General features: G+C 36.9%; 3 protein-coding genes across 3 annotated transcripts in view; 1 reads left to right on the top strand and 2 right to left on the bottom strand.

Annotated features, from left to right (window-relative positions):
* Positions 1-4,062, top strand: part of B4GALT6 (beta-1,4-galactosyltransferase 6) — a 30,399-nt gene extending 26,337 nt beyond the window's left edge. Inside the window, exon 9 of the mRNA XM_064706025.1 lies at positions 473-4,062. Coding sequence (XP_064562095.1) covers positions 473-620 — 148 coding nt within the window. The 3' untranslated portion in view covers positions 621-4,062. The remainder of the gene's footprint in view (positions 1-472) is intronic.
* A 988-nt stretch (positions 4,063-5,050) lies between these two features.
* LOC135444409 (transthyretin-like) lies at positions 5,051-11,772 on the bottom strand. The gene is made up of 4 exons (XM_064706026.1): positions 11,606-11,772; positions 9,801-9,931; positions 7,101-7,236; positions 5,051-5,410 (listed from the first exon to the last, which is right to left on the bottom strand). Exons 1-4 carry the CDS (start codon positions 11,672-11,674, stop codon positions 5,303-5,305), a joined length of 444 nt encoding a protein of 147 aa, XP_064562096.1. The 5' UTR covers positions 11,675-11,772; the 3' UTR covers positions 5,051-5,302.
* Positions 11,773-13,692: 1,920 nt separating this feature from the next.
* Positions 13,693-21,637, bottom strand: LOC135443288 (transthyretin). Its single transcript, XM_064703501.1, has 4 exons — positions 21,485-21,637; positions 20,549-20,688; positions 15,862-15,997; positions 13,693-13,976 (listed from the first exon to the last, which is right to left on the bottom strand). Exons 1-4 carry the CDS (start codon positions 21,551-21,553, stop codon positions 13,869-13,871), a joined length of 453 nt encoding a protein of 150 aa, XP_064559571.1. The 5' UTR covers positions 21,554-21,637; the 3' UTR covers positions 13,693-13,868.
* Between the last annotated feature and the right edge of the window lie 1,755 nt (positions 21,638-23,392).

Below are 23,392 nucleotides of genomic sequence, written 5' to 3'. Positions count from 1 at the left end.
CTTTTTGTTCAATCACCTCAGATTTAGATGTTTGCAAATACAGGAGTCTCAAGAGTGAAATGAAAATAATTTCAGACATTTAAATGTATAATGAAGAATAGTGAAGATTCCTAAATCTTCGCTGAACTCCTTAGTTGAATTTTATAGCAAAAAAACATGAAGAAATTGAATAATCTTTAAAAATCTGTTTTGTTAGGAACCATGAGAAGCTTATGTATTGAATGCTTCCTCTGTTATTTAGTCCTAATGTTAATTTGTATATGTGACCATAAAATCTAATTGTGTTAAGAACTTTAAAATCTTGTTTTTAAACCTAAGGTAGGTTATTTGGCAATTTCAAGGGTCTGAAAAATAGTTTCAGAATATAAGGTATACTTAAAAATTAAATGACTGTCACAGTATCATGTCTAGCATCAACTGAATTGTTTCTTGCAAATTTTTCTCATTTTTCTTCTTCCAACTCCTTCTGCAGATACAAACTTCTGAGGTATTCCAGAGAACGTCAGTATATTGATGGGCTGAACAATTTAGTATATACTCCTAAAATACTTGTCAGTAGATTGTATAAAAATATAACTGTTAATCTCCTACCAGAACTTGCTCCTGTTAGAGACTATTGATGGAAGTGGAATGGCAAGAATCCTACCAGAATAAACTTTTAACACTGGAAGCTACTGATAAACACTGTAAAACAAAACAAAACCAACAAACAACAGCTTAGAATTAGAGTTTTTTGGCCAACTGATGATGCATATTTGGGATGAGAAGTGATTGTATGTACTGTATGTTTTGGTCTGAAAGAAGAGCCAGCAGCTACCACTCAGATGTTTACAGCATGAGACTACTGTTCAAGCCTTCATTCTTCACACTCTCTATCTTAACTACTCAACTATATAAACTGCAGAAACAGACTTGTAGCTTCTCTGGAAGCAAGGACAGAGGCCTCTTCCAGGAATTTTTTATACTAAACTGCCCCTCCTCATATTTAAATGAATGCTTTTGTTTCTTTTTAAAATGTGTTTTGTAAATATGTGATGTAAATTAATGTGTGTACATTGCTTTTCAATTGTTCAATATTTTATGCTTCAGTATGTATTTGAGTGTGTTCTTGTTTGAATTCTATAGGAATGTTTTTATTAGCATGAAAGAACAAGTGTAAAATGTAAGTATGCTTATAAAAAGGTTATACCTTATGTGAAATGAAGGAAATATTAATTGTTGGCCAGCTATGACTGTAAACTGTTATACTAGTTTTGAGCTCTAGGCCTTCTGCATATCTATTTAGAAAAATCAAATTCTTATATGAACCTGCTAGAAAGAAAGCTTTTGATTTTATTTATTGCCAGCAAAATTGTATGATACCCTGCCTGCCATCTGAATCGTATTTATATGCATATTGCATGTGTATTACAGAAAATCTTGCAGTTGTTGCATATTATGATCTACAGGAACTCTTAACTGTATCCAAGTGTGCCACTAGTGTCAATGTCAGGGATTTTAATGCCTAAAACGATGTGTCTGGGTGCGTACAGTATTTTGGTATTGTTCTTTTTTTTTTGTTGTTGTTGTTTTTTTTTAATTCTAGTAAACAGCACTTTTATTCCTCCAAAATCAGAAGAGCCAAAAATGTGTCTTCATTGGAAGAATATTAAAGTTAGATTTTTAAGAGAATAATAAAACATAATTCTGATAGTCGAAATGCTTGCATTGTGGGATTCTCAGAAGCACGGTGTTGGTCGTGCTGTTCTGCTGATGAGGATGGTGATGACATAAGTGGAACAGAAAGCAGGCCAATCTCAAGTGCTTTTTAAAATTCCACTCATAATATATTATTAAATATAGCTATTTAAGGGCCTATTCTGGTAGAGTGCTGAGTGCTTCTATGATGCACTGAGGATCCTCAAGTCGATGACTGTCAATGAGATTGAGGTTGCACAGTCCCGCTAAGGATTGGTCCTGTCTGTTTCTCTATTTTTGTGGTGTTAAATGTATGAGTAACTAGCCTCTTTCCTTATCTTCTTATTTTCTCTTTGTTTGTAATGTTATGCTACCTAAAAGTATCCCACTGCTAAGCGTTATTATCTTTACTAATATTTTTTTACATCCCTTGTTAATACAAAGGAAAAGGACCAGGTCATTTATTTTCTATGTTAATGCGAATATAGTGACCAAGATATACTAAACGGTTTTGTTTGTCACAGTTACTCAACTCTTTAGGAACCAAAGACTGACTTCTGCTCCCATAAAGAATGGAAAGCAGTATATATAATAAGGATTGTTTATCCATAGAGTGTTCTGTAAGAGTGTTGACAAAGAATCCTAACTTTAAGTCATTATTATATGTTGGTACCTTAAATTGCTGCCACAGATGGTGTGGTGCTTTTTATATTTTGTTTGCCATAAACACCTTTTATTTCTTTGGCATCCCAGCAGCAAATTTTGCCCTTAGCCATCCTTCAGTAACGTTATGAGCTTAGCTGTAAGCATCCCAAATATTTAGTAGAAATATTATTATTTAATTTAGTAGTTGAGAACAATTGTAAGAGATATTTTATACCATACAGGAATTACCTTAATATCTACCAGTTAATCTAATATGCTTTAGGAATGATGTAATACAATGAGAATAACTAAAAGCATAAAGTGAAGAAAACATCCTTCAAAAGCATGCTTAAGAGATTTGCTCACCTCCTGATAGATTTTTCTATAACTGGGTGTATAGAACATTCTGAACCATATGGAGAAAGCTGAGATAATACACTGTATGAAAAAATTATATCTTCAAAATAATATTAGTCTTATTTCATAGCAGATTAATACAGTTCTTTAAGAACAGTTGAATAAATTTTTAAATCCCTCATGTAATTTTGAAGTGATTTCTGGTTTTCAGTACAGGTGTACCTACAATTTCACATCTACAGTTATGAAACATCCTTTGGTATTGTAGGTCTGTACTGTTTTCTGAAGCATGCTTTTGTTCCCATTTCTTAGGTATTCTGTGAAATTTATGTGCAATTTAAAAAAATCTAATGCATATATATGTATATATACTTACATATATGCATACTATATTACATATATGCTGTGGCTGAACTAATATAACTTTACAGCTTTAAGTGATTGATCATGTATGGTCCTAGAAAAATGTGAATTAAACCAGTATGTGAATGGATTGTGACATATAGCTGAGTTCTTAAAAATTTTGCATTTTGGTGCCCCAAAATGATGGATGTTAAATTATGAATTGTTGACCAACACTCTTCTCTAAAAACCTTTTATCACTTTGTTGAGAAGTTTTAGAAGTTGCCATCTTAAATTACATCAAAATAGTGTTTGTATACTACCTGTCTGAACTCAGTACTCTTCTGTAGTGAATTTTAACATAGACAGTGCCTTCAAACCAAATAAATACAATGCAGAACTAAGAGTTGTGCACATTCCTTTTGATAATTTCATGGTTCTTGTAAAATATAGAGAGAAGCCAATCACATAGGCTTTTGAATTGCTGACAAGGCAAATAAGGGATGTGTTCAAGGAGTGAATATGGAGGGAGAAGAAGGAGGAAGTATTTTACAAGATTCTGAAGGTCTTGCAAATTCGCAAGTAAAAACATTACAGAACTATTAAAAGTAGAATCTGGTTAATATGCTAAGATACTCTCAAGCCCATTTTCTATATTTCAAATTTAAGTAGGAGAATAAAATATAAAGTCCATTTTGCAAATAGGCAGTGTGTTGAAAAGCAAGTGCAAAATGTCCTTTTTCTTGGATCTTGCCACTCTATTTTTCTATTGTTATGTTTACTAATTGTTGTAGTGGGTTACTAATGAGCCAGCTGTTAAAAAAAATTAAAACAATCCATTGCATATCAGCAAGCGGAAGTGTACTTAAGATTATTTTATTTGTAGAGGTATGTAAGATAGGCTCAATGAAAAAATGCACTGAAACAAATGCTGGGAATTTCCTGTGTACTATCATAGTTTTGGGTTTTTTTGTTGTTCATGAAAATGTTTGTACTTTTTTATCATTGTCTTTTATGAAATATAATGTTCTAAAGATTGTGTTGGTTTGTTTTTTCTGAGATTCTGTGGAAAAGATATTATCTTTGTGGTTTGTTTCTAGACAAAATGCTAGTTTTTCTAGTGCTCAGTACCCCAAAGCAACAGCAAAAAGAAAGGACACACCTGTCCAAATTCATCAGGTTAGGCTGTGATGGGATCAGGCCTTAGGCAGGCAGGGCGTTTTCCCTTTCTTTGTATTTACAGGCTTTCAGCTTTGGGCTTTATTAGTTTAAGTGACTTAACCTTTTTGCATACTTTTCCAAGACAGGGTTGTTCTTCTGTTGAATCCCCTAATGGTTCTACCCTATATAGGAATTACTAGAATGGGAATAGAAGGATTCATCCATATTTCTTCTGGCATTAAATAGGAAACTGATTTTCTCAGGATTCATCAGTTATGCTTAATTTTGTTTGCATTTTACAGCTATTATGAAAATGTCTGATGGTTTGAGGTATGCAAGTAATTCTGGGGAGCACTTTAACTTGGGAAAGTATTTGCAGAATTTTCTGCAAATACATGAATAAGCTTCTTCAAGTGATATACTTTTCTGAAACACAGGCCTCTGGTCTGTTCTTGAAAATGTTACGAGTTATGATATATTGGAAAACAGGAAAGAAGGCATTTTAAGTATCTGTAGTCTGCTTAGCATCTGTAAATGCTGTTCTGCTATTCTGTCACCTTTACCTGCTTTCACTTCTGTCTCCAAAATCAGAATTGAGAGGTGAGTTTATCTTGATAATTATGTGAGGCCCTGAGTATAAACCCATGTGACTTCATCTGTTGTGAGCTTCATTAATAAAACATAGGAGATGGTAGTGGTAGACTGTATTTTCCGTCTGCTTGCTTTTCATGAGACACCTTTCACAGATGTGTTTTGTTCAATTCCTTTGCAAGAAGAATTTAGTTTATCAACTTCATGGAAGACTGCTTTATTCTCCGAGTCCCCATAATGAGATTTCAATACATTTTTTTTCTGAGGTTAATGTGTTTTTTTCAAATCCTAGACTTTTATTCAGAAGGGCAATACTGGCAATACAGAAATGCAGAATACTTCAATTCAGAAGACTATTTGAAAACAAAGTCAATACACTTTCTTCCTAAAGTTAACAAAGTGAATAAAAAACTTACTGTTAGTGATTTACTATGAAATCTGAAGCTGTTGATACATTCAGATACTAAGTTCTTATCATTTTTGGAAATTTTAATTTATACAACTGAATTTTCGTGCTCAATGTTAGCTTTTATTCCACTGGCTCGCTAACTACTGCTGTGGTTGAGTAAGAGAAGGGAGTGAGCACAACAGCAATCTTGTAACGCCGATTACCAGCATCATTAGCTGTGAATACCACCTGGAAAAAGGAAAAACTAATATGAGACAAAATGAGAAGTGATCTCTAGATAAAAGCCTAGATGGAACCATTGTGATCATTGTATGTAACTTCACATAAGACTTCAGAAATAATCTCACTCTGAAGTGTGACTGCTTGTAACACACAGTTTATCCACTGGTTAAACACCCTTTATTAAAGGTATAAATGTCACATTATTTAAGACTTTATTCAATTTATTTATTATCCAGATTGGCATTTCCTTTTTGGTACTCATAAACAACAAGACTTTCTTGTTTCCTTATGAAGGTCTTCTATGAACCCCAGTAATTTTCTTTATTTAAAAAAAAAAAAGCTAGCCCATTTGCCCATTCTTTCAAGTACTGGAATGCTTTTGTTACTCGTACTATGTTCTCTACTTCAAGGAACAGAATTAAACAGTGCTGCACTAGCTATCATTAGGCCGGAGTATAAAACAATGAGTGTCTTTAGTTCTGATTCAAAATCTAGTTGTTAGAGAAAGACTGCATTAGTTATCTGGCCACAGCATGATAATAACCTTACATATGAATGATTTACCACAGCCCTATTAAAATCTCCCTGACCAGCACATCCTGTCCTTTGATTCCTCACTCCACATAATACGTTACTTTGTGTTGTGAGATGAGAGGTGTCAGCTGTTAAAACAGACAGTTTGATAGCATTCTGTGATGCACAGCTTGTGCTCCTTTCAACGTTAATAAAAAAGATGCATATGAAACAACCAGTGAACTGCACAAAATGTGTTCTCTACTGAGACTTATTTTTAAGAAAGAAGGAACTGTAGATTAAATTAATTTCCAGTCAACCATTATCTTGATATACAGTCAATTCACTTACATGCTGTAAATCTTTCTTCTTCCCTTTTTTATTTCAGTTCCCACAGAAGGCAAGGCTGTCTAGCCTTCTAACCTTCATTATCGTCTAGTATAAGAATGTCATCTTTCATTTGTTGGAAGACAGAGAATTTAATCCAAGCGTTAGCCACCTTTTCTTCACGGAGATCAGGAACAGCTAAGCAGGTCTCTCACAGTCCAACAAACAACTAATACAGAGCTGCTGCTACTGAAAGGTCATAGGAAAGCACTAATGCCTTTGAGGGGAAGGAGACAGCCCCCAAATCCCTCAGCAGTACCTGGTTTGGAACACCTTCCTCTAACCAGTTTATTTGTTCTAGGCAAATTAAAGAGGCATGTTGTACCTTATTTTTTTTTCTGTTGTAAACTGGGGCTCCAAGCCTCCAGAACGTATTACATACTTTTGTTTCTTTAAAAATCTAAATTATGAACATTGTCTGTAGCCAAGAAAATGTTGTGTCCAAAAGACAGATCAATGCTTTTCCCAGGGGACTTCACAGAGTACTCCACTCGTTGTCCCTCAAACACTTAGAAAAATCACAAAAACAATCATGGGCTTAAGTAGAGGTAGAAGGAATGAAAACCTCTCCATAAATAATGCACTGAGGAGCTTTGAGACTTGTGGGGAAGCTAGTAACTAGGTTCTGTCGTGACTGTGTTCCTACAAAGCTTTGAGACTGTGGATTTAAAGTGTTAATGTGAAAATATTTTAAACTGAAAATAAAGTTCAACCTATGCAGTTAGTAGCTGAAGTCCACACATATTAAGTATCTTTATTCTTTGCAACTGAAGTAGAAGAAAAAAGAAATACTCACATCAGCGTGTTGGTGGAAGGGATTCAAGCCCATACTCTTCCAGTAAGAGGCTGTATCAAACTCAAGCTTGTATAACCCTGCTACAAATTGTTCTTTCGTTGTAAGCTCTGAGAGGCCTCCTCTTTCATTGGTTTGTCTGTGTAATGGTAGAAGAACACACTTTTATACTTTGGTTAAAAGCCTGAGAAAGATGCAGTTTTAGCAATTGAACTTGAGTGGTGTGTGGCTTAAGTAATAGGATGAATACTTCTATTGATCTGGAATGGCTTATGTCCATCTGTATTATGGATGCCTCAGAGCTTATCTTGGCATTTGCTACTTCCACAGTGACCACAGCAGATGGCTGCCTGCCATCTCATTAACTCTGCATGGTTTGGGGGGGAGCCAAAAACTGGCATTATTGTTCATAGACTCTTGGCAGAGTGTTGCAGTTCAATTAAATGAACCCACTCAGAGGGAAAACTTCACCACTGCTGTAAGCAACGTGCAAGCTCTATGATGCACTCACTGTGCAACTACGCAGGGTCAACTGTCCTAATTTTTCTGTGGTCTTCTTTCTTATTTAAACTCATTGAGTTTCATCAGTGTAAATATTGTTTACAGTTGGCTATTAGAAATTTGAGATCTGCTATTTGAAATGACCATAGGTCAGCTAGCAGTGAAATCTCCTGGAATTCCTTGTGGTTTGTATTGGCCTCAACAAACAGGCAGTTTTGTTTGATTTGAAGACAGTATCAGTGTTATCTAAAGCCCTAGCAATGGTATGAAGCCATATATCTTTGAACATCAGCCCATTTTGGGGTCCAGAAGCAATATTGAATGCTGTCTCTCAGATATGTCCCTTTTTGCAATACCTTTCTGTGAAATAAATTTTGTAATACTAGGAGATTTTTTATTAGGTAGGTTATTTAAATATAACAGAGCTGCCAGTGCCTGATTTTGGTATGTAAAGACCACTTACTTTTGTTCTAGCTGCCAAATATTTTCTGAACATATTTTATTCAAATTGCATGCAGAGAAAAATAATATCGTTGTACAGTGCAATACTTAAGATTTCTTTTTTCATGTAGCTTAGAAAAGAAAGTATAGAATACCATTTATACTTTATAAGATGCTCCATAGTCAGTTATCAGAATTTTATATCTGTTTAATTGTCTCTTTTTTTTCCTTTGTCATGGATTGATCATTGTTAGATAACTGGCCTCTTCTCTAATAAGCTTTTTCAGATAATACCAAATGCATCTTTGATTGAAGACATATCTTACAGGACATCTTGCTAGCATTCAATTATTTACAAATTATTAAGGTTGGAGAGGTTGATTTAGTATCAGCATGACTTTTGCTTACCTTATCTTGAGGTTACTTTGCTCCTTGTTTCAAATGTTAACTGTGTTTTTGAGACTTCAATCAACATCCAGCTGTTATGAGTATCTTTATATAGAATCTCTAAGCTCAGAAATGAAGATAAGTGAGCTGAACACCCTTACTGGAAAATTTCACGCATTGACAGTGATAGAATATGTGTGAAATTGTCTTCTCACTTGAGGGAGTGAGGCAATTTAAGCAGGACAACATGAATGGATTGTTTTCCCCACATTGTACAAGTATGTGTGGCCTTCAGTGTACCTGTATTTCTCAAGGACACATGACAGCAGTGTTGCTTGTGCCAGCCCACTGCCCCGTGACACCAAAGAGGCATTTGAGCAGTTTCTGCAGGAATTTATAGAAATATATCTGAGTCCAGGATTCCACTGTTGAAGTTCATGTGCTATGCCAGCTTGAGAACCCTTTCTCACTATTTTTAAAAAGTGTAATAGACTGTTAGCATTCCTGGAAATGTCTCAGGTGAGACTTTGCAACTATCATGAGGAGCTTAGTGTGGAAGTGGAATATTGCTTGGTGAATAAAGAATGCTCATTCTGTGTATCCCCTAAGAATTTTTCCAATTAAATTTCAGGCTATACTTTGAGTAAAAATTGCTTTTTATTTTTTTAAGTCTTAATATTTACTAAAATAGAGGGCTATTAAAAAAGTAATCTGCATCTTAAATTATACAATTATGTCTTTCAAAAGACATGACAATATTTATATATCTGAAGATTATTTTTTATTATTTGAGGCATGATTGCTTCTTTGTGGGGGAGAAGGTGAGAAAGATCTATCCCCAAATTTTCTTCTTTTGGCTAAGTCCTTTATCTTGAAGTAAAGTAGGCTAGCAAACATGATGTGGTATATGTTCAAAACAGTTTCTTTTTAAAACTGGTGTTGTAAGAAATGAAAATCCACTTAGAAAGATGGAAAATGGCCAATAAAGGTAGGATTCTCTACCAGAATCTTGGTTTCAAAATGTAAGAGTCTATCTGATACTTCTGGTAATAATGCAGCCGTTCATTGCTGGGTACTAAAAGGTAATATAGACCTTTGCAACAAAATTAAAGAGAAGTGATGACTGAATTAAAGGATGGCTTAAAATACTTTCTCCTGTTCATAAAATTTATAAAGCACTATAAAACCATTTTTGTAGTTGAAATTGAAGTACATTTAGAAGACAGTCTGCAGCAAGTTAATTGAATTGTATGTTAACTTTCCTCTGAGCAAAACAGACATCTCATTTTAGAGAATGTGGAACTGCTCTTTCAACTATTTGGCCTCTTCCCATTGCCTTTCTCATCTTTCACTCATTATTTTAGTGTGACTTACTGTGAATTCAACAGTTCCCAAGATCCATCTGCAGCTCCTTTGTATAATTTAACTGCAACATTTGTAGCTGGACTTCCTCGGACAGAATCTACAACTTTTACCGAAAGAGGACGCTTGGCATCAGGATGGTCCTGCAATAGAGAGAGAATTTTTATGTTGCAAGAAGCATGACATTTCATCATAAAACAGTAAGGAATATAATTCTCCAGATCTACAGTGGAGACCATATTTTCCATGAGAATATTGCTGTGTACTGAGGAAACATAATCTGAAGCTTTCTGGGGGCTGGATATGGTAGAGCCAGGAAGGAAGGTTTCAGGAGCTGTTGGGCATGTAGCCATGCACACCAAGGAGGCACTGCAGGTGTGAGACCACATTTCTATTTCTTCTTTGGCACAGCATAGTACACATCATCTCCAGCATGAAGCTGTAACGAAATTGTGGCCTCAACAGGAAATAATTGCATCCTCAAAGGTAGTAGCAATGTTTAAATATCTACCAACTCTTCCCCTGCATTTTGGACTGGCAATTTGAGCACAGCTTTCTGGATTTGAGAGCCTCTGACACCCTGCTCCATGGAGCTATCTCTGTTGCCACAGAGTTACAGTTCTGCTGTAAACATGATAAGCATCACATACAGACTCTCTCCTAACAGCATGTTGAATCAGATTTGTCAACCCTGGCAGCTACACAAGGATAGGGGAGAAAAACTTTCCATCAAATACAGGATGGCTATAGTTTCATCCAGATGCATCCATCACAAGTAGTGATTATGGCCTGATGTTTTACTCTTTCAAAAATAGAATTGAATCAGTGCTTTGACCTTACCCAATCCTGCAGATGAAGAGTGAGAAAATAGAGCTTTGTAGAAGGTGCTAATCAGGGATGATCTCAAAATAGCAGTCACTGATATCCATTTAATCATTGTAAAATTCATTGTGGTGTAGATGGTTAAAAATTAACAGCCCTCTCTTTCATGCCCTCTTACAATCTGGGATGTTCCACTGGCCAGGAACCCTGACTAGTGTCATACCAACGTGTCAGCATGTATCTATACTGCCTGTATGCCCAGATGCCCCATGCTCCCTTTCTGGAGTGCAATGGCTCCTCACTGGTGATACTCATGAGGCCTTGGCAAGAAGAGCTGCACCGCCACCTCTGATTTTCCTGACTTTTGCACTCCGGGAGTTCAATGAAACCCTAATTCCTCAACAGCATTAGTCAGGTACTATTTTCCCAAGGATGAGAGTTGAGAGGAAAAATGAGTAGTTGATGAGAGAGAGAGAGACAAGGCTGTTGCAGGAGAATTTCAGGCAGAAACATCTGAGTCTTTAGCTTGCTTTCCTGGGATAAATGAGCCCTCTGGAAGAAGAATCCTGACTTTAGATCTGCTCTTTACTTACATGGGATTAAGCTTTAGTGAGTAGAGCAGTAAGGCAGAAGTCTAGAGAAGGCATGGATTACTTTAGCATGGATTTTGCAACAGGAGATGAAATTCCTCATGACATAGCTTGTTCATTATGTTATGAATGCACAAGGTTTTTTGTCTAGTGAATACAATAGTTTTTCCTATCTTGTTTTACGTTGCTTTTCATGTAGTTGCTGTGTCTAACGACAAGTGCTACTTCTCTACCCATAAAGTCCTCTCATTAATCACTAGAGAAGGAAAAAGAAGGACCAGAAAAGAGTAATTGCAGAGAACTACAGTCAGTACATACCGTAAAATCAAAATAATAATGAAAAAACAATAAAAGCAAATAATTGGGACTACATCGGTGGAAGGACTTCAGTCCTTAGACACTTACCAATGGTGCAGCTTCAGAACAAAGTGCCAGGCCAGCTAAGAAAATGAGAAATACAGAATGAAAAGCCATTTTGCCTACCCCTAGGAAGTCTGTGTCAGCAAGCAGAAATTGGTGGGAGCTGTGTTTTTTATATCAAGGCCTCTGAAATGAAGCTACTTATCAGAAAACCCCTATGACTTGCAACACGTAGATTCATACTATTTACTTAGTAAACAATGAGAAAATAAGTAACCCATACAAACATGAACCTTGTCTGTGAAAATAAGTCTTTTCTATTCTAGAACTTTGTCTGTGGAAATCTTGTAAACATTGCCTAGTTCAACTGCTGTGTCAATTTTCTTCAAAGAAATGTCTATTTTCTATTTTTCCCTTTTTATTGAGGAATAATTGCTGTATACACCTGAGAGAAATACAAATTTTATGTTAACTCAGCAATTTCAGTGAGAAATTCTCCATGGTTATGGCTTGGTTTAACTGAGTCAGCCATGCTCATATATTAAGAGATTTCTCTCCATGTCGCTCTCCTCCCCACCTCTAATCAAATGTAGGTGGATAATCTGTGGGCTACTTCATTATCTTACACATTCCCTAGGAAGAAATCCATATTACATTTGGTTTTCAGCATGGCATCAAGATACCTACACACCAACTTCTGAAGCTCATTTTAACAGTATTTTAAGTCGTGTCTCTTGTCCCTTTGATTCAGTACAAGCTCAGGACTTCCCCCAGATAACTGCAAGTCAACCCCTACCAGAAGCATCTGGTTTGACTGAGGGAAATGTGGCTTGAAATTCAACTTTGTCTTTCTGATGTTTGCTCAGACATATGTACACGCACTCTTTTACTAGGTTTCTCCTCTCATCGGAGGGATGACTACAAGAAGAGTAGTTTTTTTCTCTTTGTTTAGGTTTTTATTCCTCTAGTATATCTATATGAACAAATTTGAGTCCTATTTGAGGGCTTAGCATAACACTTCAAATGAAACCTACCAGTTTTCAAGCTCCAGAAATATCAGGAGCCCATGAAATCTCCATACTTTATGATGAGTGCTGTTTTGAAACTATTTGCACTGCTTACAAGAGTTATGTAACTATGCTAGCACCTAGAAATCCATGAAAAAGTAACCAGTGAAATGTTAAAGGGAAGCTTTTGTAACCTGTGAATTCATTTGCCATGCTGTCATCCCAGCAGGCTCTGGGTATAAACTCCAAGGTCAGTGGCAAATGAGTGCTGCAGGTTTCTGGCTGGCATGATTTCAGTTTCTTTCTCTGTAGTTTATGTAATCCAGTTAGAACCAATTCCTCCACTTCAGAATATTTTAAATACAATACAGAAATCACTGCTAAAGCCCTCAAAGCCTTTAGTCAGTTTATCAGCAACTTTATTTGAATCACAGTCACTCTACAGCTTACCTTTTCCTACTTATAAAAATATGAAGAGACTATAACGATGATGCTTCTCTTTTTGGACTTCTTTTTAACTATGGCTACAGATTTGACTTATTAGGGATTTAACTGGAATGGGATTTAACACATAGGGTAGCCAGATGTGTTATGTCAAATAATTGCTTTAATATCAAAGATGTTAAAAAGTGTGCTAATTGAAATTACTTCAGTACTTCCTAGACTGATTGAGCAACCAACTTTCCTCTTGAGACATCAGTGTGTTGAGGTTTACTTGAAGTTTTAAGTAAAGGTACACAGATTTCAACTCTTTCAGATCTCTGGTCATACTTATTTCAATGGTTTCTGTATTGTTTGTTCTGCTGCTAGGTATTCAGAATTTCACCTATTCACCTTATGACCTAGTTGATAGTGGGACCATATTTTCTGTGTGTAAACTTTGAGTAGCACAGATGGCTTTCTTATTTTGAGTACATTTATTTGGTAATATTTTTAAGGTAACACAACCATATGAATTTCTTGTTTTGAGCCAATGTATTTGGTGAGACTTCTTTAAGGCAGCGGAGGAAGATAACAAAACTAAATCAAGTGACATCCCATGTGTGTTTTTCAGATGTCCTTTGCACTTTAATGCAAATTATAATAATTTAAAAACCAAAAAAAATTCCACTAATTGAGTCAAAATTGTTTTAAAGAAGTAATATTTTATTGACTTGTCTGAAGTTTGCCAGGTCACAAAATGAAAAAAAAAAAACAACAACTAATGTAGCAAAAAGTTATGCATTAGCCATAGGAAAAATCTTCCTCCTAAAAGCCTATGATAGTTCTAGTGGAGGAAAGTGTGAAAAGACAGTACATGTTTATTCCTGGGGGTCAGTGACAACAGCAGTGGTTGAGTAGGAGAAAGGGCTGAGGAGAGCGGCGATGGTGTAGTGGCGGTGGCCGGAGTCGTTAGCAGTGAACACCACCTGGAAAAGGGAAAACTCCTGGTCACGATGAGCAACATACAGCCAAAGCAGCTTATTAACAACTAAGCAGCACACCCCACTTCATCTGCAGAGCACTTTGCTGGTTCTGTTCAATGCTTTTGCCCTTCTGAAGGGTAATGCTTCCCGTTACTTTGTGATTGCCAAGGACTGAGATACTTGTGGGATTTGGGCTGAGATCCACAGACAGCCTCAGATGCAGTGAAGCTGGATGGAAATACCACACCTGAGCCAGGCAAACTGCTTTGTGATGTGGAATAGGAGGGTAAGGGGGAGGTATCTCAAATGACCAGTAAGAAAGACAGGGGTGAAATTCCACCCAGGGAATTTAAATACAACCCCTGTGTGATGTGGCCAACAAGGCAGACAGCTGGAGCCCAAAGCCATTTTCTGTACTTCAGTGCCCCCTCCTGTTTTTAAGACCATTCGTGATGGGTCAGTTTTTGCATTAAGAACTGAGTGGCTAGACTTGCCAGAGCAAGGAGAGACCCTTGTCCTAAGACAATTCAAATCTGCTGCTCTTCAAATTAGTCCAATGGGACTTGGGACACCCAATTCCCAAGAAAGTATTGTCACCTGGGTTAAATTCCAGCTTTCTTTAGCCGACTATTTGATCTATTTTCTAAATCATGAAGCACTTTCTATAAGTGAACTAGAGAGTTCTCTCCTATGACCAAAGTCTAAACAGCTGGGACATGAGGACTGTAGGCTTCAGTTGCCCTGTACACGCTCAGTCCCTGAACTCTTCCCACTTCCCAGGCTAGCTTGTTGGCCTGTAGGCTGTTATGTCAAGGAAAAGCCTCCTCAGCCTAGCTGGAACAGTCAAGGTACTTTCAAGTACCTTCTGAGGTGTATCTCTTACAACTTTCAGACATCCAAATGGTTAGGAAGTACTTTTGAGATTTCTTTTTTTGACCTAAATGGCACCTCAGACTTTGTGGACCAGGGACTCAGTAACTCATTTTAGTCTTCCACTAGGGCTCCATGAATTTGTGGTTTGAAATGTTCTACAACACCACCAGTAACTGTTCTAGACTACTTAAATTGGGGAAACTTAAATTTAATGAAAGATTAAGCCTGAAGAATTTAAACAGATTTTGGATGTGCTAAGTAAACATAATAGAATAGAGTACAAAATAAATCAATGTAGCACTGAAAGCAAAGGGACAGACAGGACATTATCACATTGCTGGCCTCCTTGTGAGATTTGAGTATCAGTAAAATAGTCAACTTTTCCTTTCCCACTATGGTTATTTCTTTACTTTTTAAAATACCTTTATTTCTTAGTTGTATATATTTTTATACCTACATTTTTGGTACTGAACATCATTTAAAAAAAGACACACCAGAAAGAATAGATTTTTTTCTGTAATTACTTGTCATATTAGAATTCAGGGATTTTCATGTGACTGATATAGGGAAAATACCTCTGATGTAAGCATAGCTTATTTCCTGTAAAATTAGGGTTTCCAAATCTCTCCATTCCTTCAGCACCAGTAAAAGCAGTTTGTTTGTTTGTTTGTTTTTGTTTTTCTTGTTTGTTTTTATAAAAACTGTCAGCTATTGAATAATGCAGCTCTTTTCAAGCAAGATTCCCCCCGCTGGTATGAGTGGGTGAATGGGCACAGCTACACTGGAAGAGCTGTGTCAGCATTTGCAGGAAAGTTGGCTCCTGCCTGTGTCTTAGCTGGATATTTACTGCCTCTATTTGCCCAGTGCTGTGTGGCAGTGAACCGCTTCACTGAGTGCTGATGCTCCTTCAGTATTAGAGGGCTGTGTTTGCTCTTTCCAGCTGATGCCACTAGACAGGCAGTGTGTACTGGTTATCAGTGTGCACTGGTTATCAAGGATATTTGCCACTACTCACATCAGCGTATTCATGGAATGCAGAAAGCCCGAGCGCCTTCCAGTAGGAGCTGGTGTCAAACTTCACCATGTACTTTCCCTCTACAAACTGTTCTTCGGATGTGAGATCATGAATCTCCCCGTACTCTGTGGTTTTCCTGTAATGATTAAATATCTATATAAATATTTTATACTATCATTTAGATGCTAAACAGAAACAGTCAGTGTGGAATATTAAATAGCAGAGGCGCCAAATTCTACATTGAGCAGCCTAATCATCTGAAATAATTCCTTCCCTCTATGTAGTGGATGTTTCCATACATTGCAGAATCTGTCCTTGCTACCAACTCACCCATATACATCACAAATCAAAGCTGGCTGATCCCTCTTTTAGTATCATGTCTAACTTGTACCCAATGTTCTCTGGAAGCAAAGGTTACTGTCTTAGGAGAAGGAATGTCATGATGAGAGGCAAGATGCCAAATCTCAAAATAAAACTAACCAGAGAAGAGAAATTTTATTGGAAAATTATTTTGTTTTCCAGTTATTTGCACTGAGGGTCTGGAGTTGATTCCTATACAATGATGTGATTTTATGTGAACATTAGTGATAATGTCTTGAAAAAGCAATTTAGCATCATAAGATTTTAATAATTTGAATTACAATGCCTTGGTCAAGGAGCAGGGCCCTCTTGCACTGTACCACATAAATGAGCAATAGGAATTCCCAGCTCAGAGCTTATGTGCTCAGCTTAGAACAAAAAACTGTGGATGGAGAAATTCCAGTAGCAAGAAGGAAGTATAGCTAGCACTGCACCTTATTTGTTTGAAAAGGAGGATTTTCAAGCTTTGTATGACAGCTGTTTAAATATTTACATACTTAGCTCCTAAACGCCATTTGTCTCTTTTCCCTCCTTTTACTTAATTTCTGATTTTTTAACCTTTTGTGTTTGTTTGTTTTTGTTTGGGTCTTTTTCTGCTGAAAATATTTATTTGATATTTATAGCACTTCATAACCACATGATTTAGTTGAAGGAAAAATGAAGAAAGCCTTGACTGGGAGAACTAGTGGAACTTTCCTGTCTTATGCAAGGAGTAGCTGTCTAGGCAGAAAACAAACTTGAGGAGGATGAGTGAAAGTGGAGAAAGCAGTGACATGCTGCTTATCTGGGACAGGATCAGTTGTGTTATTGGGCTTTTCTTTCCCAGTCCCTTTCTCCTCCTTCACCTTATTTGTAATCTTTGGTTAATGGTGGCAAATAAAAAAAAGACGGAATGACAGAACTTTTGCTTAAATTAAGAGGTAGCAGGATTGAAAATCTCCTACTAATTTTAATTTTTCTTATTTGTCAAGGCTGACAAAAATCTTATTGATCCAATACAAGTTTAATCAAGTGTATCCAGGGCAGACCAAACCTGCAGAGAATCAAAGTCATATTTGAAACAAGTATCACAGTCAGTTTGTGAAATGTACTCATCTGTTTTCTTTTAGTTTAATTAGTAATTTCTGGTTTGATCTATATTGCTTTAATAAAAGAAGAAAGAATTCATTTGTGAGTGTGCCTGAAGCTGTGAAACAGACTTACTGAGATCCTGCAGAAGTTAGCAAATCATGTACTTCTGCCTATAATCTTAATAGTCTAGTCAAACAATTAAAAGCAAAAATGGTGTGTGCCTCAAAATCCTTGTTCAGAAAAACAAATTAGTTTTAGTTTGAGAAAAGTGTGGATGGAGCTGGAATGGTGCTTTTCCTAAGGGGTAGTGCTCCAGAGTGTCAGATGTTAACCATCCAGAACAGCTGGGAGACTGGAAAAAAGAGCTCACTTGAAAAGGCATGCCTGCTACCAGAAGTTAATGGCACTTTCTTTATTTTAATTATTAAGTGGTGGCTGTTCAATGCAACTGGTCACACAAGGAAACCCTTCAGCATTACTGCTGCACTGACAGCCAACAGGACAGTGTGTGATTCAGAGCCTGGAGGGGATGAGCACAAGGCAGGGATGCTCAGTATTCAGCACTGGTAGCAAAATGCTGTGATTGCTTCTGAACAGCACTTGTATTTCTGTCTGAGTGGGGGACTAAATATAATATGGTTCCTTATTCTTAACAGGATGTGGACTGCCAGCATCTGCTGTAAGATGGACAGCTAAATTAAAAAGCTGTGCTTTTCCAGTAAAGTTACTACAGTGCCAACCCATACTGTAGTCCTGATCCTATTTTTGACTGTCTGGACCTTAGTTGTATATTGTAGCCAGGTTAAATCTACACTGCCTGTACAATGATGTTTATGGACTCTTAGGATATACTGCACTGAGATAAACTGCTCTCAGATGCAGACTGATGAGGAAACATCTCAGGAACACTAGGTCTTCTTTGGAGTTACAAAAAAAGAAAAAGGAGGTTGGGGAACCACTTCAAAATACACAGAAGTCTTTTCTTTCATGACTTGTAACCCAGGTCACATGAAAACTGTGTTTGCTGACTGCAACTCTTGAACCACATGATAAGACCTAGATTTCAAAAATCTTGTGAGGAGTGAGAAGATCAAAGCTACTCATGGGAGGATCTCATATAGAATCTAAATCACATGTTCTGCACCCTAAACCCTTCCCCGGTATGTCTTAGCTCAAGTTATCTCTTCTTGCATATTTTTAGCTAGAATCATTTTGAAATAAGCCTCTTAATAAAGTCAGCTCCTACTATTCTAACTTCCCCACTGCCCCTTAAACACCATTACTCAAATTCAACAGTTGCTAAGTACATTTGCTTAATTCCATGAAGTGTGCTTGCAAAACATAAGAAAACAAAATGGTAAAAACAAAACTTCAGCAGACATTTTTACAAAATGTAACTTTCCCATATGTATCTGCTATGTACTGTTACTTCAAAATGTTATTCACCTGACAGGAGTATTTACAGATTGTGTTCCTGGATTCATTCACATTTTCACATTTCATTTAACACAGGGAAATTCTGGCTTCCCCAAAAGAATAAAATTGTAATTGCATATGAAAACTTGGTTCAAACAACTGCCATCAGCTAAAGTCAATGGTATCACTGAAAGCAGCCTTGGTTGTGATACCAGTCAGGAAAAATGTCAAAAACTGTACCTGCAATAAAAGTTGTGATTTAATGTTCCTTCACTGCCATCCCCCAGCAAAATGGTTCTCACTTGCCTAGGGTTAATCTTCTTAATTTATGTTTAAGAAGATGTGATTAGATTTTCTTGAGTGTTTTAACCTAAAGTGTCAGCAGAAGTTGCCTGAGAACCACAGGTTTTGTCTCCATGGGCTTGTTGAGATCAGGGTTGCAAACTGAGCAAGAAAATACTGTTATGCCCTAGAAATGAGGGCATTTAATAATTACATTACATTTCTCTTATTTTTCTGTAAATTGTATTTTGTATTAGCTGTTAAACAGTACTTGATGAAACATTTTAAATAATTTGGTTTTTTAACAATAAAAGAAATGGTCACTAGGGATAAGATGTTATCCTTGTCTCCACTTTCCTTGAAAAAAAAGTGTCACTTTTCATGGAGTTTCTCTGTTCATTAAAGTACATTAATTCATTTTAGGAGTAATTTATTCCTAGGTTAACACTGAGCACTTGGGAATGGAGTTTGTTTTTTTCAATCTTGCAAACTTTCTTGCTACTTTTCAATGGGGAAAAGCATTTTTTGGTTTTCATTATATAAAACAAACCATTCAGATGGAGAAAAAGTTCTTTCTCCTTATAGTCTTCTTCTCTGGGTTTTTTTTTCCCCTGCTGCTTATGTGTAAATCATGCTATAAAAAATCCTAGTAAAAGACAGTTCAATGTACAGTAGACTCCTGTCCATTCTTGTGCTTATCATTCTGTGCTTGAATGTTCTGCTACTATTGGAAACTTCTATTAAGTTATTTAAAAATCTGTTTCAACAAAGTTTTGCAATGAAAGTTAAATGTCTAAATACCTCAGCTACTTGAATTTTAGTAAACTGTGTTCTTCTGTTACTCTTACACCCGTCACAGACTGAAGATATTGTCTGACCTTCTGTGATGTCCTAAGGTATTTGTAAGGATCCTGGATATCTGTTGGTATTGGTCTGTCATTCTAGTAAAACACATTCAGAGCTAGAGAAATGACCTCAAACTGCTGAGATTTTGCTTCGGTGTTGTTACAATAGCAACTTAAATAGTTACAATAGTACTCTTAAAAACTGTCTGGTCAAGGAGTTTCTTCCAACCAGCACATTTGATACACAGCAGAAGATGAATGATGAAATTATTATTTACATGTGTGCAGACAAAGCCTACAGAGAGGATTTTGTATGTGAGTGCTGCAAATAAAGCTCTATATCCATTGCATGTGAATATAGGTTTGTGTGGATTACCTATAAAATGCTGGTAAATAGGCTTTTTTTTTCTTTTTCTTTCTATAGAAAGGAAAGATAATACTGAAGCTAGGAGAAAAAATAAGTATCAAAACTAGTCCCTTACAAAGATAAGATGAGCATCTGAACATATTTTTGCAATTAACATTTCAGTCAGGGATAAGTTCTACTTAAATCTAACAGATTTTAGATCAGAATTCATGTGCTGTGAACACTGATAGTGTGGCAAATGTGTCAGAAAACACATTTTCGTTTTGATCAGAGCTCCATTCCTTTAACTATTCAATTGCTTGCCCAAGGCACCCTGAAAACAGCTCCAGAAGACCACACAGCTTACCCAACAGCAAAGTCCTGCCAGCTTCCATCTTCAGCCTGTTTAAAAACTTTAACGTTGACACCAGATGCAGGGCTTCCTCTGACTGCATCCAGCACTTTCACCATAAGAGGGCATTTGGAATCAACAGAGCCATGGGAGACCTTGGGGAAATGAGGAGAAGTTGTATAGGAACAGTTCACCAGGACTTCAAAAACCTTCTCCCAAAGAAAAGATAGATTCTAATTGCAGAATTACCATTCACTTAAAAGCAAGTTCTCTGCCAATGCTATTCAAAGCTAATTTCCAAACATCTATTTCTTAAGCAGGATATCTTAGAGCTTAAGAGTATAAAGCTTAGAGCTTTATACTGATACTTTAGTACACACCCACAGATTGCTTGATCAATACTTAGAGTTGCTCTAAATGGCTCTATGAAAATGGTATAATGCTATACCTTTACAATATGATCATAAATATGAAAATAGCAAATTCTTTTAAGTATGACAAAGTATGTTATCTAGGGAAACCAACAAAGAAATACATATGACATCCCAAGGCTGAAAGAATATCCCTGTCTTAGACTTCATTATATTATAAGGAATCCTTAGTCATACCTCAAAAATAGTTTTTAGTGCTTTAGAGAAGCACTTATTTAGTGAAGCTGCCTCTTTATTGAGGATATGGGATGTGAGTCATGAACAGATAGAAACAAAGCAAAATAAAAGGTCACACCACCTAGGACCCTGACCCTTCCAAAATACCTTAAAATAGGTGGGTAAACTACAAGAAAAGAAAAAAGTTTTAAGAATTCTGAAGAAAACTATAAAAAACTCCAGAAATAGCATTCTGACAAAGCCCAGTGGTTACAGAATTTCATGGATGAGGAGGATGCTAGTCATCTAGAAAATCTAGATTATCATTCTTGTAATGATTGAGTTTGAAAACAAAGAAACTCACCAGTGGTGCAGCTTCAGAGAAAAATACCAGTCCAGCTAAGAAAACAAAGAGCACAGACTGAAAGGCCATTCTGCTTGCTGTTAGTGAGCCCTGGTGCCAGCAGCCAGGAGCTGAGGGGATTTGGGATTTTATAGCCAATCCAACAACAAAACAGGCTGCTTATTGGGTGCCCATATGACTCCAAAACTGCTGATTCAGATTATTTGCTTAGTAAATAGCCCAATCCTAGAGTCAGTCCATTGCTTCATGGCACTGCCATTGAAGTCAATGGAAGGACTGCAGGATCACCAGAGAAAAGAAAATAAGTAACGGACACAAACATGACCCTTGCCTGGGGAGATTACACTCATAGAAAGCCCTCCACAAAATAACACAAATGACCTTTGTTTACCCAGAAATCCAACTAGTTCTAGGAGAATTTCTTTATTTTGCCTTCAAGTTGGGCATGATAATGCCCCAATGCTTTCTCTGCGCCTGCCCCATGTCTCTTCTCAGTATATCCAGTTCTTTCTGAGGATCAGATCCCACATAGGGATGCAGACTCAGTACATGGGTGATGGACTTCATTCATTGCCTGGCTCAAGCAGTGCTGGATTCTCAATCAGTCTCCCTGCTTGTTGGAAAGGAGCAATGTCTCTGTTTTGAAACACAACTTAAATGGTATCTGACACAATCTGTCACCCACCAGAAGTTTGTAATGATTCATCTTGCCCAATCTTCAGATAGACACTGAGGTCTCCTCTTAGTCACTGGGAAAAGACCTGTGGAGAGCTGTCCCCCTAGGAAGCTAAAGATCTCAGAAAAATGAAATGAGTCCTCTCTTGCACCATGTACCCCAAAAGGAGCCAAGGCAGCCAGCAAAGACTGGTAGCTTTTGCTAACACCTGGCTAAGGTTCCAGGTGACAAACCTTTATTATGCTGGGAATGTTACTGTTACATGAATGTTTGTACATTTCTACATTTGTAAGTGTACAAATATACATTTCAGAGGTTTTTCAGGGGTGGACTCAGCCCCAGCCTTAGCTGGGAGAAGTCATCTGAGGGAGTTGGAATGGTATAGCTGGTTTTGTTCAGGTGCATCACATAAACTGTCCATACTGTACCTTGTGCTACTTGAGAGACAAAGAAACTGCCCTGTTTAGCAGACCCTTTTCCCCACATCCTAAACAACCCTGAATCTACACTTTCCAGGAGCTGGCACTCATTTTTTACTGATTTCACAGTATTCTAACAAAAAGCAGTTTTCTTGAATAAGATTATGATGGAAGTCTTAGAGACAAATCACTGATGGTATTCTCCAGAGGCTTTCATGCCTTCAGGCTGCTTTAGGCAGTTTTTCTCTCTAGGCAAAGTTGATTTTTGAGAAAAAAAATCTGTAATACAGTAATCTCCTGCACTGGGATCAAAGTGCCCTTTGTCCTTACAGCAAAGCAGGCTGATACGAAGGTAACATTCTACACACATTTTGCCTGTAAGTAAAAGTCAGTGCAAGGTGCCCACCAGTAACAAACCATGTTCCAATCTAATGCTTGGGGGTTGTATTCAAATCTTGGAAAGTTAGATGCTGCTCTTAGATCTGTGCAACATATTACCTCATAATCTTTTTCCTCATTATTAGTGAATATTTCTCTGAAGCAATGAAGCTTTGTATGTCTGGAAGAGAAATGATCTGTATTCTAGCGCAAGTAGGCTGTCCTGTGTTTTGCTATCAGCTGTTCTGCAAGGAGATAACACCAAGGAGTTAATATATTGGCACTTGGCTGCATGAGAAATTGCTCTCCTATGAGACAATTACTTAAAAAATAATGATTTTCTTCTAGGTTTTCCTGCAAAGTAGCAGTTTCTGAAAAATCAGGTCTACAGGGATAGTACATTTCAGCTGTCCATGTTATCTTGCTTCCCTCTTT

Source organism: Zonotrichia leucophrys, chromosome 2, assembly GCF_028769735.1.
Source record: "Zonotrichia leucophrys gambelii isolate GWCS_2022_RI chromosome 2, RI_Zleu_2.0, whole genome shotgun sequence".
NCBI classification, from domain to species: domain Eukaryota; kingdom Metazoa; phylum Chordata; class Aves; order Passeriformes; family Passerellidae; genus Zonotrichia; species Zonotrichia leucophrys.
The sequence above is the reverse complement of the archived record's forward strand: the minus strand, read 5'-3'. Positions and strand labels throughout refer to the sequence as shown.

Bases quoted from the DNA above. Each gene is read 5' to 3' on its own strand.
- LOC135444409 (XM_064706026.1), bottom strand. From the start codon at position 11,674: ATGGCTTTTCATTCTGTATTTCTCATTTTCTTAGCTGGCCTGGCACTT. The intron at 9,932-11,605 runs GTAAGTGTCTAA...TCTCTATTGCAG, and splicing joins GTTCTGAAGCTGCACCATTG to GACCATCCTGATGCCAAGCG. The intron at 7,237-9,800 runs GTAAGTCACACT...ACCATTACACAG, and splicing joins TGGGAACTGTTGAATTCACA to ACAAACCAATGAAAGAGGAG.
- LOC135443288 (XM_064703501.1), bottom strand. From the start codon at position 21,553: ATGGCCTTTCAGTCTGTGCTCTTTGTTTTCTTAGCTGGACTGGTATTT. The intron at 20,689-21,484 runs GTGAGTTTCTTT...CATTTCCCCAAG, and splicing joins TCTCTGAAGCTGCACCACTG to GTCTCCCATGGCTCTGTTGA. The intron at 13,977-15,861 runs GTGAGTAGTGGC...TCCCTTTTCCAG, and splicing joins CATTCCATGAATACGCTGAT to GTGGTGTTCACTGCTAACGA.